Raw genomic sequence first — 19491 nt, 5'->3', positions numbered from 1 at the left:
CGGGGGAGCTGCTGGCACCCGGCCTGGGGGCGCAGGGCCCTCCCCGCCGGGGGCTCCGGGAGCGCCAGTGACGGTGCAGCCGTCAGAGCCGCCCGGGCCTCTGGCAGCGAGGCGGCGATGCCGAGGGACCGCTCCCGGCCCAGGGAAAGGCGGCCCTGCCCGCTCCGGGCCGCGGCGGCTGCAGCCGTGACCGCCCGCACCGCGCTCGCCTCCGGCCCCCGTGGCTGCCCGCATTACCGGGAAGGGACCCTACGCATAGCCGCGGGCAGAGGGGTTACCTCGGCATCCCCCAGCAGGAGCTGCCGCTAACCGGGCCGCAGCGGTGCGGGTGTGCTCAGAGACCCCTTCCCTTCCCTTCCCTTCCCTTCCCTTCCCTTCCCTTCCCTTCCCTTCCCTTCCCTTCCCCACACAAGCATTTAAAACACAGATTTATGGATCATAGTATTGTTCCTCTCAGCTGCCTGTCCCGCGGGCTGGTGCCCACCAGTGGCATCTCTCTCTCCCCTCCAAATCCTCACAGGAAACAGTGGCTGCTTCATGTCAGCCCTTGAGGTGAGGAGAGTATGTCCTGGACACACTTGTTCCAGGAGATAAACCCTCTCGGGTTTTTTCAGCTTTCCTCCTCTGCGGGTTAATGCATTTCCTCTCTGTCTTCTCACAGGATTGAAGCTAGTGGCTCCTTAGGAATCTGGGGAAAGAGGGCAGCCCTTCTTCCTCCCCTTTTTGAAAATCACCTGCCATCATCCCACATTTATGTCTATGGATAGCAGGGATATGCTAGGAGTTTGGCAGTCACCAGTAAGGCTACAGGTGAAAAAGGAACCTCAAGTGCCTTCAGAGAGCTTAATTGTGTAGAGGCAAGCAAGAGAAGTGAAAAACAAACTCTCAAGGAGGAAACAAGACACCTTGAAAAATATGTATTTAATGTGCATCACTGTTGTTAGTCTGACTCACTGTGAGATCTCTCCCACCCACAGTCTTAATCTAGAAGGTAGGTAGGAATTTACATCCTTTGGAGGTACTTTCTAGGAAACAAGCTGCTACAGTGAAGCGATTTAAAAAGTCTGTCAGTGCTTAGAGTCTTATTAGTAACTGGTTTAAAGAAGCTGCTTCCTGAAATGGGAATCATGGTCCTGCATGAACTCAGTTGTCACTTCCACATGCAGTCTGAATGCCCCCAGTAAAGATGTAGTGGGTGCAAGAGAAAAAGACATGATCTGGTGCTCCTTCCTATCAGTAATTCAGCACCACTGCAGCTTTTCAGCTATGAGATATAAGCCATGTATGTTTGGAGATGGTGCCTCCTTTGAGAATGGTTCTGTAACTGCAGCATTAAGATATTTGGCTTTTCATGAATCTTAGGGGGAAAAAAAAGCCCAAATCCCTCTTATGGTTTTTCAACTCTTCAAATTTTCCCATAAGTTTTCTGTACTTTTGGAACTTGACTATATGAGCTTTCTCCAAAGAAAATCCTCAGGGGCTAGAGTTCAAATTATTTTTATATAGAGAGGGTACCCAGACCACTGGTGATTTGTGGGGTCATGTTAAGTGATTCACGGCTAATCCTTAGAGATGTATTGGTTGTAGAGCAGTTTCAATTAAAAGTTTGATAATATGCTTGAATGGTGGTCTRCAAGCAATGGTGAGTGTTGATGATGCTTTATGATTAATTTTTTATAATTATATTCATGTTTTTTCTGTCACTATAGAGTGTCTATCAGGTCTTCTGGAAATTTAAGGTACTTTGGAAGACGTTAGTGTCATTACAGAGAGAAAGGGAGGGAGAGAAAGAGAGAGGGAAGAGATTGCTTTGATGGCAGCTCTGGCATTAGCACATCCCAAGAATAGACAAGGCCCGTGCCTCTCATTCTCTATTGCTTTGTACCTTGCATAATTGACATCTGTGTAAAAATGCTGTGAAATGATATCAAATCACTAGGGCAATTGCGAGTCCAAGCACTAGATGATTACTGTTCTCGGTTCCATGACTGAGGTTATCTTTTCTCCTGATAACTTCATCTTGACTTAACTGTCACAGATTTTCTTAAGTGAGAGAGATGAAATAGATTTGGTTTCTAAGATACCAAAAGATACATCTTCAAATCAACATTTTACCGTTCATGCACAAAAAGCTGCACAAATGAAATTGGTCCCATGTGTGAAAATAGCTCTAGCTGTAATTTCTGAGCAAACTGTAGTTTTACTACATTTGTATCATCATACTCTTAAAATAAAAATAATCCACCTGTGAAATAAGAAGAGTTGTAAATCTTTGTGTAGTACTATCTTTTTAAATGTCATTAAAACTACAGGGAGACTGTGAAATTCAGATTAATTTATGCAACATATTTGTATGCTTGTGATAATCTATCTTACACTCAAAGAGCAAGTTCTTAATTCTAAGTCTTGTAATACATTAAATTCTGAAATGCAGGCACTGAGAATATAATAATTTATTAATAGGATAAAATGATCAGGAAGTATTAAAAGTTCTGAATTTTTAATACTCTTATTAGCTTCTTTGCAAGAGATGAATCAGTTGTCTTGAAGGATTCATAAAATAATACTCCAGATGTTAGCTCTTCATAAGAGTATATTGTAAATTAACTAGTATGGGTAGGTTGGTTAAAATATAAGACAGAAAATAGTACCCTGATAGCTGTATTAACTCACAGGCTATAATTTCTCTGAGAGACTGGCAGAAGATAATTTCAAAACAATATTCGATGATGCCCCATCCACAAACACTCAATGTTTGTGAATGAGAACATCCGGTTGCAAAAACTTCCTAAGGTTGGGTAGATAGACAAACCCATGGGAGAAACCTAAAACTTCTTAAAATGAGTGTGGAGATTTACTCAGAATGTAAATTCATATTTTATTTATGTAAAATAACATCTATTTGTTTGATCTGTTATTGCAGTTCTAGAAAGGTTGAAGAGGATGAATATGAAGATGGAACGACTAACCAAAAATGGGTATTAGCTCCAAAAACACAGGACACAGATGTGACTCTCATACTAAACAAGCTGTTGAGAGAGTATGACAAAAAGCTGCGGCCAGATATTGGAAGTAAGTTTTCCTTTCTCTACAAGTGAGGAAGGTGTCTATGGGCACAGACATTATATTATATTTTGGTTAGTATACACTGATGTTTGGAAAAGCGGATGTTAGGTATTTTTGGCTTAGGTTCATTTCCAAGTCAACATTTTATAAATGCTAATTGTCATGGGAAGCTGTGGAGGTAATTTAGCCTGATAAACTCCATTTCACATGTATACAGTTTGGACAGAGATATGGAAGGGCTAGCTCCAAAGGATTCAGCAGGTCTTTGGCAGAGTCAGGAACTCTTCTCTCTTTTGTTACCAGTGCATACATATGAAAAACTCAGGCCGCAGGTTCTCATGAGCGATTAAAGAAGCAGCATATTACGAACAAAAAGTAGGACACAGCAGGAGAAGAATGTGCATCTACCCTCTTCAAAACACATTGCACGATCACAGAAGTTACGTTCCCTAATGCTGAGAAGAACGGACTAGGATTTGCCTCTGTACATATAGGGCAACACTAGGGATTTTCTCCCCAAAGCCAGCAGACACTTTATCTCCAAAGAGATCCGATAGAATGGAAGTGTCTTGTGGCAGTACTAGTATATATAGGGATACATTTAGGGAAAAGCCAGTAGATATCTTTATGTATATAATCATTTTGAGCTATTTTCCGTTTTTGATTTTTTTTTCTTATTTGTATAATGGGGGTCTGTATTTCTAACTAATATTTTTTACCGTTTGTGGTTATGTCCTGTTTGCCTTGTTTATATCCTTAGACCAAAAGGGCTACAGCAACACTGCTGTTCAGTTTGTTCACAGCCCGTTTGAATGACAGAAATCAGAGACAACTTATCTTTTACATTTATTGCACTTTCCATATAGTTCAGAATAAACTGGGAAGCAAGGGAACCTGAAAACAACCACCTCACACAATTTGCTGTTGCTAAATTTTTGCAGAGAGGTTAGAGATAATTTCTACCACTGATTATAAATGAAATCACTGTTTGGTGTTGGCACATGTATTGATACATGTATTCTAAGTGATCCCTTTCAGTGAGTTTAGAGGGAAGTAAGAGCCATCTGTGGGTATTCACTGTTGTTATTATTAGTGTCTAATAGCTACACGCTATTGCAGTAATCCCAGAAAAACTATGCCATGCTATAAAAGAAAAGGGCTTTTTTTATAGCTATTACTTTGATTTTCCTATAGTGTTTAAAGAGATCATATCTGAGAGATGTCTCTGTTTTTATCAGGGAGTGACATTTATCTCTCCCTCTGTCTAGTTTGTCATACTGGATTTAACTGATCTTTAATACCTGTTGGAGAAATGCTTTAATATAGTTTTCCACCTGAAGCAACATCTGGAAGACATTCTCAGACAAATATTTTTTTTTACTCTGTACACTGTGTCCTCGGATCACTGACTTCAGACAGAGTAAATTATGTTATGCCTGTACGGGACAAAGCAATCATTCAGAGTCCCCGTGTCAGTTGCCATAAAATTAGTAGAGGTCAGGCATATACTACAGTATTGGAAAATCATTGTTGCCAAAGTAATTCCTTTTGTCTCCACAAACTTTCATAAATCCTGTTTTAGAAAAAGGAGTTAAATTACACAGTTCCTCATATATCCTACCAAACAGAGACTTCACAGTTCTGGACTACATCTATCTATTTCTGTAAAGGATCTCAGTCCTAGTCCGTTTTTCTCTTTGATAGGAATCTGGCTATTTTACAATGTCAGCTAAGTGTTGCTCAGATGCTAGGGAAGTCATTTTACCTCCCTGCTTCCTTCCCTGCTCCCTCTTCCCTGCTCTCCCACCTCTGATGCAGATAAATAACGTTGCCCTTTTGAAGCTATGGAGCTGCTGCATTTGTCAAGAACACCAGGGCAATGTCAGAGGATCAGGCACTATATCTAACTTACCTGATTTGCCAGCTGGTTCCTTACACTAAAGCATGTCTTCCTTTCTGTGTGGGAGAAGGTTATCCTCCAAGTTAGACAGTTGACTTGTCCTAAACTAAACTGAGTCCCTGACCTGAAGCTCCCAGTATTAATATATATCAGTTAAAGCACTAGGAAAAAGAAAGCAGGGGACTAGATACATTAGTGCCTCGAATAATAAAATGCATATTTTGGAATTTATGGAAAGCATGGAATGAACCAGTAGAGGAGAGAGAGAAATAATTTTCGGAATCAAAGCAGAAGTGGAGCCCGTAAAAGACATGAAGGATTAAATCCAGGATTGGCATTCAGTCAGCTACTCATTAGGGTCTTTCCATTTGTTCAGTGTTGCCTGTAAGCAAATCAGCTGTCCCACAGCACAGAGGAGACTCAGCATTTCATGTGACATTGCTCTTCACTCCTTTACCTAATTCCTTATTGCAAAGCCAGTATTTCTAACAGTGGATAACTTTAGCAATGCTCCTGAAGAAGTGGTCTTCTTTTTGAAAGCAGTCAGATGAGCCTAGTAAAATACTGACTGTTCAGCACTTTCGAAGTTCAGGATTACTATTTTTAGATCACTTGGGAACACACTTTTGCATGTCAAAGGCTATGGGGAGAAATAGAAAAGTGTGGCAAATGGGAGGTGTTGAAGTGCATGTTGTGAGATTTCTGTGGTCTTTCATCCTTCCCAGGGGACTTGATGTTTTGGCTAACCCAAGTATGTCCAAGCACTACCTAGCACTACACAGACGTGGTCTTGAGTGCCCACTTGCTGTGCTGTGGGTACTGAGTACCTCAGCAATCACATAACCTTCAGGTCAGTGGTAAATTCATCACTGAATGTCCTCCTGTGAACACAGACACTCAGCACCACCTCTGCCCAGAGGTAAAGAGGGCATAGGTCCATGCTAAAATGTTAGGCCAGAGCTTGCCTCTTTTCTCTTTGGAAGTACTGTTCTTCTTATCCCATTCCTATGCCTGGCCTAGGCTTTCTTGTAAATCACTGTTGCTGTGCTCACCTGACAGCACTGGACAGTAGAGACATCGCCTTCAGTGTCCCAAGTCAGGGATTTGAAGGAGGGGATTGAATAACCCAAATATTAGGCAAAATAGTTACTCTGTGAAGGGTATCACTGATATGACACCTTAACAGGAGGTATCTAGGTGAAAGGGGCCTTAGGACTTCCAAAACAAAACAATATTCTACCAGCAGGGGAATGTCTGCCTGCACCCCCTTTGGCCGCACACTGAGCAGAGTTCTTGTCTCCATAAATATCATAGCTTGTGAGGGTTTTCATTTTAATAGTGGCATCTGGCAGCTTTCCATTATGCCACAGAACAAGCATGCCTTTTGGAATTGAAAAAGAAAGGAAGAGAAAGCGCCCCACCCTGAACAGTTTATAGTAGTGTATTGATGAAAGAAAAAAGAGAAATATTTTATGGGAGAAAGCATCTTTTCCATCCATTTTTTACCAGCTCAGTTATAGGGCTGAGGATCCTAGCACTGTGCCAGAGTATAAGAGGCACCAATCTCAGGTTACAAGTAAACCTATTCTGACCAGTGAAGGTTTTAAAATCCCTTCCTTAGGCAGGTACTCCAAGGTATGTTTCAAAGTCCTTTGAAGTGAAGACATATTCAATGGAACTTTTTCTAAGTGTAGTAAGGTTTTACTGCCCTGCAAGAGTGTGATTTCTTTCTCAAATCACACTGGATTAAGTTCTGATATTTGGTAGGACACAAATACTGGCCCTGAAGTTTTGCTTCCTCTTTATTAATATAATGAGAACAGAAATAGACAAATCAGCAGGCTACAGAGAAGAATSATAATCGCAGCTAGAAAAATCTTGGACTTACTTAGACTCTATTAATAAATCACATTTTTGCCATTGCACTGTTTTTGACCAACTGATTTAAAACATAAGCTCTATTAAAAAAAAAAACAAAAAACAAACCATCGAAAAATTAAATGACACATGACAAAATAGATTTCCTTCAAAGTCAGTTTATTTTAATGAAACTTTTCTTTTCACCTTTCTGAATGGACAGCTCCACAACTGGAGTCCTGAAAAATAAAAGCTGCCTTTATTATTCTACTTTGTTTAGGTGTCATATTCATAGGAAATATAGGTTGCCTTAGACAAGTGGAGAAAGTTTGTTACAGTGTAACAAAGTAAAAGTTTTGCCAGCTTGTAAGGTGGGTCATTGCACTCCCTGAGTGAGTTTTGTATGTGGAAGATAATATGCTGGTTCTTTTATTGTGAAAGTCACTTTACCCATAGAAAAGGCAAGTATGTGAGAGGTTTCTGAAGTGTGACATAAGTAGCGGGACCGAAAAAGCCCTAGACCAGGCTTAGGGCTGCAGTACTTATCTGGAGCATGAAGAGCATTAAGTCTCAACAGTTACCTTTTGTTAGCTAGTTTGCCTACCTCAGGGAGATGGGTTTTTTTTCCTCTTGCTCACTAGAAGTGATAACTAATGTGGGGCAAAATATCAGTGATGACAAGACAGTAGTAATATTAAGATTAGTTCATAAGCTGAGGTAATCTCCAAGTTTCTCATTTTATCCCTACCTGCTAATGTGAAATAAAAGATCTTATTCTATTTTATTAGTACTTTTTAGAGAATAAAAACATTCTGTGAGCATCTCTAACACGCAATCATTTACCTCAGCACTCTAATTTAAGTGCAAAGCATATTCTTAAACCCACATCCTGCAGTCCGACCAGGTGCTCTCCAGCCTTCCTGCAATTAGCTGCCCTTTCCCCTAACTCCTGAAATACTTTTCACAGAATACAACAGGAATAGAATAGGAAGTTACACATACTTGCTGGGTTCAAATAGCCAGAACTGCTGTCCATTACCTCTCTCAGTGGTGTTCCTAATGTGAGAAAGTGGTGTTAGGTAAGTGATAGTTTTCTAGGTTAGCACTTTCAAAAATACTTAAAAAATCACTATAGATTTTATTTTCTCTCCATTTTGGGCTGTACCAATGATCTTTGCAGTTATTTGCCTGATGCCAGGGAAAGTTGAATACTTTAGTTTCTATTTCACAGACTGAGGTAGGATAATGCTGCTAAGAAAAGAGGCAACTACAAGGGACTATACTCTAGTGTGATTTAACTATCCAGGGCAACTGAATATGATCATAAGTATTAGAAATAAAGTTAAAATAAGATACAAAGCCAAATCAAGGAATAGAAAGCTACAAGATAGAGGTTCCTGGGCCTCCAAGTTACCTAGCTGAGTGTTGGGTTTTCAGCTGATACTTCTGGTAATAGTCAGCCCAGAATTGAAAAGATTGCATTAAAATTTTAATGCATTAGAGGTCTGGTATAAATTTGGTAGTTTATCATCTTCATTTATTGTTCCTATACTTTCTAAGACCTGGCTTCTGAGCTGCCTGCCTTCTTACTTAAAAAAAAAAAAAAAAAAAGCAAGCTGACATCAAATCAGACTTGAGGCAAGAACATTATGGGGAAGACAGAACAAACGTGATAATACTGATCTTACCAGTATCATTCACTAAGAGAGTAAAAAAGAGTGGTAGGGTAATCTGTATATTGCATGTTTCGATCTTGTTCTGTTTCTCAATTGTATCACTATAATAGGGCAGGCTCTGGATTGCACATGTTCAAGAAAGTCTTATTAGCTTATGTTTTGAGGCAGCTTCACCACTGATGCCTGCTTTTCCCTCTCTTTTTGATTATACTGCAGTAACTCAGAGGCCTCTGGGATCCTTTATAAATATTTGATCCTTACAGCTTCTGCTAGTCCCTTATTTTTATTGTATATTTATAAGCCCAGATAAATGCGCTTTAAAGTGTATGTGCATACACGCACATACATACCTGCACACAGTTTGATGCCTGTATATTTTCCAACTCCACAGGTTCTACCTTTCTTGAGAGTTGAGCTGTTTTTTTTCCTCCCCAAGTATCTTTATTAGTCAAATTTCTCAAGACCAGAGCAGTCTCACAAACAGCTGTGCAACTCTCGGGACCTTGAGTAGGTTTGTACATTTGTAGCCAGCAGGAATAGGCCAATTTGTGTCGGCAAACAGAAAGGATAGGTTCTGTCTGACTTGCTGTACTGTGCTGTCTTTGCAGGGTTTAATAGCAGTTCTCTTTTTAAGCAGTTAAAAATTATCTTTGTAACTAATTTAAACAGTTTCTCAGTGTGTGCCAGGAGCAGATCTGTTGAGTGAGTGGGCAGAACTTTCATTCTGTTGCTCTTTAAAGGAGATGTGCATTTTCAAGCACAATCCAAATGAAAACCTTGAGTTCTGGAGCTATATTGGAAGCTTTCTTCTGCCTGATCTGCCTTCATGGCAGGCCACACTAAAGGCACCCCAAAGTGCACTACAGGCTATTACTTCCACTGTGGCTGTCAAGATACTCCTGCTAACTGCTGATTGCCACACTTGATATTCTTTAAATTAGCTCCAGCAAGGCTTCCCCATATGTGATGACGGAGGATTGCTGATTGCCTCACAGATCAAAATATTTCATGGATCATAGTGCAGAGAAAGCTGTAAACTGTCATGCAAGGTAAAATTATTACTTTCTGGTAGAAGTCTTTTTTTTATGCTATCCGATGAGGGATGTTGTTAGACTCCTTATAAAAGGAAGTAGTGAGAGACATTTGTCATGTCGGGGCTGATTATAGACAGTTGCACTTGGAGAGCTAACTGGTGTATAAATAGTAAAAGTACTCCACAGTGGGAAGGAGAGAGGGAGTAAATTCTGTTTGTATTACAGTAGCACTCAGGAGGGGAAGGCCATAGTCCCGGATCCAAATTCAGTAGTACTGGGCACTGCAGAAAGAGGTAGAGATTAGTCTAATTTAGGCTAGTATGTCAAGAAAAACTTGAATAACCCATTAGTTAGGATGTGGAGTGCTGAAGCCAAGATTCAGGTAGGAAACGGGACTGAATCTGGTGAGTGCTCAGTAGTTGAAAAAGATCCTAAGGAAAAAAAAGTTTAAATTGTTGTCATTGGTACTTTCCTTTCTTTCCTTTTGGGACAGGAAAGTGTATTATCATTATTTCAGAAAACCTTTCTTCTGATTCAGCTACCAAACTGGAAATCCATTAACTGCCCATTTCCATGAGTAAGACAGTAAATATGAACACTGTTTTAGTGCCAGTCATCTCCCATGTATAAGCACACCTGTGTGAGGAGGTGTCCCTGGAGAAAGGGTTACTATTAAATGCAAGTGAGAACCATCTCTATTCTAGGAGGGAGGATAGAACGTTTTTCTCAGTTGTATGCCGGAATCTTAATTCTCTAGCATCTCTAGTAGTTGATACTTTCTTCTGCAGACTTTGTCATGAACATTTCCAGAATATTAATGCCAAAACTAATAAAGGATGAGTAAACCACTCCGTGGCCACTCCAAAATACCAGTTTTAGATTTTGAAAACTGTGATCCATATTTGAGTTTTAAGACATGACATAAACAGCAGATGATGTAAATACAGAGGAAAATAGAGTTAGGAATCTTACAAATGTTACGAGTAATGGACAAAGGTGCTTTAGTCCTCTTAGTAGTAGTTGGGAGAAGTTGCTGATTTATATGTGTTACATAAAACAAGAAACACCACAGTCAGCCGCACGTAAAAGTTAGATCAATGTACCACGCAGTACCTTAGTCTGGAACCTAAGATAACTTAATTCAAACCTGTGTAAGCTTCTCTTCTTTTGGAAATCTTGCTTATGTGAAAAAGAAACCTCACAAAGCTGTGAGGGTAAATTGGTTGCATTTTGAGCACCTAATCCCAGTCTGGTGCCAATGCAGTGCCTCAAACACAGGCTTTTTCAAAATCTAGCATGGGAGCATTTCTGATTAGGATAGCCTGTTGACAGTGAACTTTTTGAGGCCTGCATTCTGCTTTTTGAACCTTTTAACCAGGGTGCTGAGTACAGGGGAATTTTTCAGTTTCATTGCTGAAGCGGTTTTTGTCACAGCTGCTCAGCTGTGAGTGAGGGGAAGCATTCCACTTTTTTCTCCTCTCAGGTAAAACTCTCATGAGCCATACTGAAAGGATATGCAGACAGGTTTCATTCAAATGTAGTGATCCTGACCCCCCCTCCTCCCCCCCAGTATAATGTTTCTGCTCAAAAAAGAATGTAGCTTTATTTTTTGATTGTTTAACAGGGTTTTTTTCTTTGTTTTTTCTTTGTTTTTTTTTCATACAGATGGATTAAATCAAATGCTGAAAAGCAGCATTTTGATTTGAGGCTGATAATGCTTATACAGAAATATTTCAGTATTCAAAAGCTTTTTTTCTGAAGCTAATACCAGAATTTAACCAGAGTAATACAGTTCCTGGGGGATAAGACAGTTCTTTTGGCTCATTTGTAATGAGCTGCTTGTGGTCTTAGCAATACTTAAGACTTGCATGTAGTCTTTTGGGTTGACAAAGTTATACTGGTTTTCTGTTGGAGAGAGTGGCCTCTTACCTGAGAACTTAACAGCAAGGTCCCTTTCAATAGGACCCTCTCTGTGTGAATGTAAATAATGCATTAATGCAGATACCTGATACTCAGTTTTATTTCTTGGCAGTGATTACTTGCTGAAGTGGCTTGACACAAGTTCAGACTGAACCTTTCCCTTAAGTGCCATTGTAGCTAGGAAGATTTGGCAGACAATTATGTTTGCCAGACTCTTCAGCTGAAATGGCAGACCCCAAACTACATATAGCAGCAGCTAGTTCATAACTGATGCCTGATTTTTCTCATCTTTCCCATAACTTCACTTAATAAATCTGAGAGGAGGTTGGGAGGGTAGCATACAGACTTTCAGGAAGACAGGAATTGGAACTTAGAGAAAAGTAAGGAAAAGTCAGATTTTCATTACACTAGACAATGCGTTTTCTCTTTCTCCTTACTTCTGTGATTAATTAGTCTATACTGGCCCTTCCAAGTGCAAAAGTGTACTTAGAGGGTGTTCTTTCATCAAAGAGGCTTTCTGAGCAGGTCTTTAAATCTGACAGGTATACAGTGCTAGAGTTCCCATTCTGAGCTTGGGGCAGGAAGAAATAAAGTACTCTATCATCTTTAAGCATTGAAAACTTTCAACACATACTATTTTAAAATATCTTTACCCTTCTGTGCATCTGTGTGTTTTTCGTGTAACTGTTATTGTTCATCCAGACATTGCTAGCTTCTGAGACTCTGCAGAAACAAATTCCATTATTGTTTGGTTTCATGAGACCTTGTAGGAACTCCCCACTGCTATAAATATAAATATAAATAAAACCATAATGTAAACTCTAGGGACTGATCATAAAACCAGCATAACTATGTAAGGTCTGCAGTTCTCATTCCCAGGCACCATGGTACCAGAAAAATCATGGCCTATGAATTAGGGAAAGATAAATGAAAGATAAAAATGCTAAAGATTGTTGGTGATGGTGGGAGATGAAGAACAAAAATGATTCTTAGTTGATTAAGGGAATCCTTTTATGTGTGTGCTGTCACTCACACTCCTGGATGAATAGCAACAAAACCCAGCATGTGAATAAAATACCCTGTTCAGCCAATTGTGTTCCCATCCTGGCGTTGCTGTCATCCAAATTTTCTCTCAAGTCTCCACCCAATTTTTTATTTTCCTTCTGATTTTCATTTTCAGTCCTCCCCTCCCCTTCAGGGAAATTCATCATCCTGCTTTCATTACAGATCTTGGGAGCTTTTGGTAGTTTGGTCTTAGATCATGGGGATGACAGTTGTGTCAGAGTTTTTCTAGCTGTAGCAAGTGAAGGGCTTTGACTTCCATCTGTTGTTCAAGCCCACTCTCCTCCATGCAGGAAAAATGAGTGTTTTTTTTTCTTCCTCACTGACATCTCCCCATAATCATATCTTTCTTCAAATGTAATTTGTCCTAAAATATAGAAGTTTTAGCTGATCACAACTATCCCTGAGAAGTGACTTGTAAACAAATTGCTATGCTAACAGGAACAAACAAGTAAATTGATGTTGCCTATAAGGTCCTGTAGGAAAATATTAATAGTTATCATCACTAATGCAAAGTAAACATTAACACAATAATCGCTACTATGACAGTTACCAATAACTGTGTAATTATTTGTTACAACTTTAGTCCAGTCTAAAAATAGCAATTTTTGTGCAAATGAGATAATGTAAAATATCATTATAGAATAATTTCAAAAAGTATCTCATTACTGTAGAGCCAATCTTGTCAGTCTTTTGCTCTCAGAAGTCTTGTGGAAATGAGAGGGAGTTTAGAGGGCTGTATTTTTCTGGAACAGAGCTTATATTGTGTTCATTATGTGGTTGCATGTCTTCTAAAAACCTAGTGCTAATTGCTTTACTTCTGTAAATATGTGTATATTGATCCATAACTTTTTTTACTTTTAGTTTTTGCTTAAAAACAGTAATTTAGAGTTGAGAGCTGCTTGAACAATGTAAGAAAGGTTAACTCTCAACAAAAATTAATTTTAATTCAATTTTAAAATTTATGAGTACTCAGCTGATTCTATTCATGTTTAAATGAGCTTTCAATAAAAAGATTTCTAAACATAAAACTTTTAGAAATAATTCTGAATATTTATGATTGGTGCAGGAACATAAATGCTATTTGGATAGACTTCAAGTGGGGAGGAAGCTTTCTGTAGTGAGGAAACAAAATTGGTCTCATTCATGAAATAAACATCAATATTGAATAGCAGAGATCTACCAAATATTAAGAGATATTTAAGAGGACGGTATCATTTAAAATACTAAATGAGCACAATAAAATGTCAGGAACATATTTGCAGAATTTTTCCCTAAAGGACTTGTGAATTTATTTGACAATCTCTTTGTCCATTTCCTCAAAAATCTTTTAAAATTCTCCTGCTGATTTACCTGTCCATTTTTTTACTCTCTTAATCAGCTTAAATATGTTCAAGAGTAAAGTCTCCATGGATTTTAATGGGATTTGAGAACTGTTATTGTTTATATTTCACCAGTGAAAATCTAGCATATCTTCACAAAGCCTATAGTCAGCCTGCATTTGTATTTTCTCAAGTGATTAGAGCATTGTTCTGATTGCCTCTCTATTTTCTCTTTGGGTAGACATACCTAAGCTAGCTTCAAACTAACTGTCTAAGCTTCACCTGGCTTCTTAAGTGCAGACAGTGTTGAACTCCTGACTCCTGCGGCTAGGCTTCTCTTGAAGTATCTGAAGTTTGTAGATGAATTTCACTTGGACATGTCTTTGCAATGTGATAGTCACAAGGCTGACTGGAATGTAAACACTCCGTCTGTCTCAAAGTTGTGGCATTTGGATCAGATGGGAACTATTAGCTAAATATTGGCATGACCTTAGCTTTGTTTGCAGATATTTTGATTGGCTTGATAAATTCCTTTCTCAGTTAAAATCAACATGTTTGAAAATGAAATGTGTGTGATAAACAGTTAGCTAACCTGAGATAGCACTGTGTAGCAGCATAGCACTGCAGTTATTTGGATGTGCTTGCATTGTCTTTTAGTGCAAGTAATACCATATACAAAGAATATTTCAAAGAACTTTGAGAAGGTTGGAACATTTGTTGACAATCTTTTTTTAATTGCTCTCCTGCATGTGATATACACATGGTTCTGGCAGTAATTTTTCTGAGTTTCTGGCATCTCTTTAGAACTATTTTGGGTTGATGCCTCTGTCAAAACTGTACTGGGAGCTAGGTATCCATTTGTAATCTTATAATCTTAGTGTTAGCTTTTAGTGAGGTATTAACACTTTGGTTGCTCAAGCAACAACTGTGAGGACTGACATTTAATGCATGAAAAAAGGCTCCATCTGCAGCTCAACAACTCCATGCAGGGCTTAGTAGAATGTTCACAAATATATGTAGTATACAGCAAAAATGGTTTACATCTTGAAATAACTGGTAATGTAACTATTTCTGTCTTTTCATGAAACTCATTTTGGTTTTGAAGACTGGTAGAGGGRGAGTCCTTTCTAAATGTAAAATATGATAATTTTGAGTCTCAGCTGTTTTCTTTTTTGTAGTGCATTCTGAGTGAAATAATCCTAAAACCCTTGCCTCATTATGGTTGGTATTCTGAATTAAACTCCTGTGACAGCAAGTCTAAACTTTGCACTTGATGGTTTTCCCAGTATCTGCTTGTATCAATGAGAGACCATGTGCAACAAGAACTATACTTGCATGTCTTTTCTTTCAAAACTCAAGCACATATTTACCACACCATTGTATTATGATTGTATTTTATGCCACTGCCTAGGAAAACAAAATCTCATTCAAGGGAACTTTCAGTCTTTTTTATTGCAGGAGATAATAGCTTACCTGGATTTTATTTTAATTTTAATTTCTCTGGGAATTTCTGAGGCTAGATCCTGACTTTTGCTGACATAGAAACTTGCTGCTGGTTAGTTTTCTTCTGCTTCTAGATTAGAGCCTTACTGTAARTAAAACCAAATTCTCTTTAACGTAAACAAATGTGCTTCATTATTTTGCATCAGGAGAGAATTTGGCCCAGCACATTCAGGAGAAATTATCATCTCATAATCTACTTATATAGTTAACTGCAATGATTAAACAAAAATGGATTCTAAGCATTGTGTCCAGATCCTAAATTTTGGCCCTGATCCTGCCAAGATTCGACTGCATGCTTAATTTGCATCACTAAGTCTAGTCCCACTAATGTTTACCAGAACTCTTCAATGTTGAAATTCCAGCTGGATATGTGCATAGGCCCTAACAGGACCAGGGCCCTTTTTTCTATGTATGACATCTTGATAAAAGAGCCAGCTGTAGTTCCCCGCTATTGCCAATTCCTATGTAATGACATTTATTTCTTCATTTCGAGGCAAGTCTCATTATCAGAAGCTGCTAGACTCCTATTTAGTTATTAGCTGGGTACAGTTAGAGTCGCATTAATCAGTTGTGCTTGTTCAACTGAGTTCAGATTTTCTTTTGCTGAAGGGAAGATCTGAGTTTATTACTATAAGCCAATACTTCAGACAATTTCAAATCACGACCTTAAATAACTGCAAATATCCTGACATATGCAGTTAAAGAACTGTGCAGTACTTCATGAATTATGGAGAATGATTATTGTCTTTGACCACTATTTGTACCCATTTTAATGTTTGTTTTGTAAAATCAGATCTAGTCTTCCTAAAGCAAGACGTACATACCTAAGTTTTACATGATGACCCAACCCACCTATTTTTTCAGAACCATCCAACTTTTTAGCCACTTAAAATTCCTCAGGTGTCTCATTGTTAGCCTGAAGTTTGGGGGGAGAGGCAAAAATTTTTCATCTTCACGTGTGAAGATTCATGTCTGTCTTCGGCTTTGTGTCTGATGGCTTCTTAAGCTTTAGACAAATTAATTGTTGACTGCCTGAGATAAGCTTCCCTCAGAACTGCGGTACTGAACTGTTCCTCACTTCTCCACTCAGTAGCTTCCCTGACGAAGGCTCTTTGAGTTTTGAGTGGCTGATGTACTTGGAATTTCCTTGTTCTAGGGGGCCTAAGGATTATCATGAAAAAGTCCCAAGTTCTGCATAGTCAGGACAGAAACTTTAGTTCCTGAACTTCAGTGTTTCATTTTGTTCTCTGAAGATTTTTGAAGATGATGGACAGGAGAAGTTGCCTCTATGGGAAATGGAGGTGTCTAACAGAAGTTGTTGGCCTACTAAGGGCCAAGTTTATTTCAGTTATGAGTATGCAGTTTAGAATGGGATTTATACTTACCTAGTTTTGAGGCAACTAATTAGATGATACACCAATTTAGACCTCAGTTAATAGGTTAATGTATACCCTGAAGAGGCATAAGGAAGGCAATATAAGTAAAAATTATGCCTTTAAGTACAAGAGTGGCATTACTGTAGAATTATGCTGTGTCACCATTAAGAGCTATCTAAATGGTGTTCAGCAGGTCCACTTACAATGAAGATGCTGAATAGAATGTAAAACCTAGTGACCTAAGCTAAAGAAAGGAGTGCAGAGTTTGTCCTGGCCTACTTGTTGTCTCTGAATTAAACCCTGAAAGTCTGAAAACACTAAGGATCTTGTGAGAAACTTGCATGTATTTAAAGAAATCAAAAATCTTTACATGAACGAATGCAAAGACAATGTGGGCTGAAGGGAATGATTCTAAATTGAAAGAAGGCGAGTTGCTCAGGATTAGCTGAATGGATTTTAAAGTGATTTACTCTAAGTTAAGATGATTTCAGGGCTGATATGATGAGAAAATCTGGAAAGATTTCTTTTTTTGTGTGGAACAAGCGTGCTAAAGCACCTGGATGTTGAGGCAATGGAAAGAAGTTTAAGTTGCATCGTTTCTGATTTCATATCAGTCATCTTAGATTTTGCTTTTGAGCCACTGTGCTTAGTAACAAAAGTTTATTTAGCAAATTGCTGCTGAGATAAATGGAGATCATAATGATAAAATGGTACAGGCTATAATTTAGGGCAATTTGTATTGGTGAGGAAGAAAAGAACCTTGCCTTCCTGAAAAATACATAATCCATGTTTCTCGGTAGTCTTTGATTTTTTCTGGAGAATACACTCTACAGTTATTGGGAAGGAAAATGTTTAAAGTGGTTGCCTATGTTTTCTGCAAACTAATATTAAATTTTTTTTTCTCCACAGTAAAACCAACAGTTATTGATGTTGACATTTATGTCAACAGCATTGGTCCTGTATCATCAATAAATATGGTAAGTGACTTGCTAGCAAGGATTTCTATCTGGACTGCTAGTCTTGGCATCAATACTAGCTTTTGAAAAAGATAATAAATAGCACTGGGATGAGTTGTTTTGATTGGTGATTTAGTTCTGTTTTCAGCTATAATTCTGTTTTTCAGATGCCTCTTTTGTGCCTCAAGAGGAGAACAAACTTTCAAGCAGTATTATGTACTGTGTTCACTGCCATAAAACGCTAGTAGATCTTGACTGACAAAATAGCAGTGTTAGAAAAGAATGAAACAAAGCTATAGTCAAGAAAATTCTTGAATTATTGTTTCAAGATTTGATCAAATACCCCTTCATAACGTGGAAATCTGTATATAAACATATAGTCAAATTAATGTTAAACCTAAGGCTCAGCTACCTTTGACAAAATTGAACATTCAAATAGATAAATATCCATGTATAGTATATCCTAAAGACTTACGAAGCCATCCCTATAGTATGCTATGCTTACATAAGATTTGGCTTCGTAAGTCTTTAGGAAAGACTTAACTAATGCCACCATGTACTGTCAGTATATTTATATGAAGTGGGTGTGATGGTGATATAAGAATCTAGTAAGTTGATTGAGTGGATGTCTTGTATATTTGGAACAGCTGTTTCTGAGTTATAAAGCTGGTCGTTCAGCCTGCTTGCTTGTTACTGTCTACAAATATGGGAGAATGTAATTATGGTGGCTTGTCAAACACCGGGGTGCAGGGAAGACTCCTCCTGCCCCCTGGCAATGGAAAATCTGGCAAGTAAAGGTAGAACGAACTACTTACTCTAAATAACTCAACCACATATTCAAAAAGTGTAAAACGTATTGGTCATATTTCTTTAGGTGAAGCACTGATTGGCAAGCATTGGAAGTGCCTGCTTCATTCTTGAACTAATACATAGCTAATTAACTTGCTCTTTCTTGACTGCAGACCAAAATGACTTGCCCAGAGGAAGATCTATTAGAAGATCTGTTCTGCTTATGTTCCTCTGGCTTGTATTTACTAGACTCTAGGAATGGGTACCCTATTCAGAGCAATGGGGACAATGGTGAGGATGCTTTCTTTTCAAAGTCTTTTTCCTCTTTTGTCCCTCTGAATTGGCTTGTAAATAGCATTTTGAAGTGCTGGAAATGAAGATGTATCTTCTGTCTAGAAATACTGTGGAATAATAATTAAGGTAGCATTTGACAGGAACTGCTTCAGGTAGGAAGATGGAAAAAATAATAGTAGAAGTAACCAGCAGTTCTTGGAAGTCGACTGCAGCACAGTCAAAACATGACTAGTTTACTTGTCCCTTAACTTCGAGTTCATGATATCTTATGGCACCAAGGTGGAAAAATGGACCAAGATGTCAATTAGAAAAGAACACTGTATCTCTTTGAAAGTAGACAGTCTTACTGGGGTAGTCAGTGACAAGTGTATGGTGTAGTAGAGAGATTTTGTGGTTACATGGAAAAAGTAATTATAGCCTGTAAGTGTAAGGCAGTAAATAAAATAGTGTTGAAAGTAAAAAATGTGAAATGTAGGTACCTGAAGTTTAAGGTACTGAAATCTGCTTAAGGCTACATTTAAACCTTTGATTAGAAATGGCCCAGGTTTCAGATAGGCGTATGGGCAGTATATCCCAGTGAAACCTGTTGAATCTGAACTAGCTAAGTGCTTTGAATATTAGTTCTAGTCTCAAACTAATTATTGATGTAGGAAATTAAAATCACTCAAAAGTAGGAAACTTTTGTTCAAAAGTTCAATTTCTGCTGTTATTCTGGAGTTGGTCCAGATTTACATCA

The 19491-nt window shown here is 38.5% G+C and overlaps 1 protein-coding gene across 1 annotated transcript in view; it reads left to right on the top strand.

Annotated features, from left to right (window-relative positions):
• Positions 1 to 19491, top strand: part of GABRG3 (gamma-aminobutyric acid type A receptor gamma3 subunit) — a 330885-nt gene that overhangs the window by 828 nt on the left and 310566 nt on the right. Inside the window, exons 2-3 of the mRNA XM_026074700.1 lie at positions 2924 to 3072; positions 17626 to 17693. Of these exons, the coding sequence (XP_025930485.1) occupies positions 2924 to 3072; positions 17626 to 17693 (217 nt within the window). The remainder of the gene's footprint in view (positions 1 to 2923; positions 3073 to 17625; positions 17694 to 19491) is intronic.

The sequence above is a fragment of the Apteryx rowi genome, unplaced genomic scaffold (genome assembly GCF_003343035.1).
Source record: "Apteryx rowi isolate R43461 unplaced genomic scaffold, aptRow1 scaffold_396, whole genome shotgun sequence".
In the NCBI taxonomy this organism is placed as follows: domain Eukaryota; kingdom Metazoa; phylum Chordata; class Aves; order Apterygiformes; family Apterygidae; genus Apteryx; species Apteryx rowi.
This window is presented reverse-complemented; position numbering and strand designations above follow the sequence as displayed.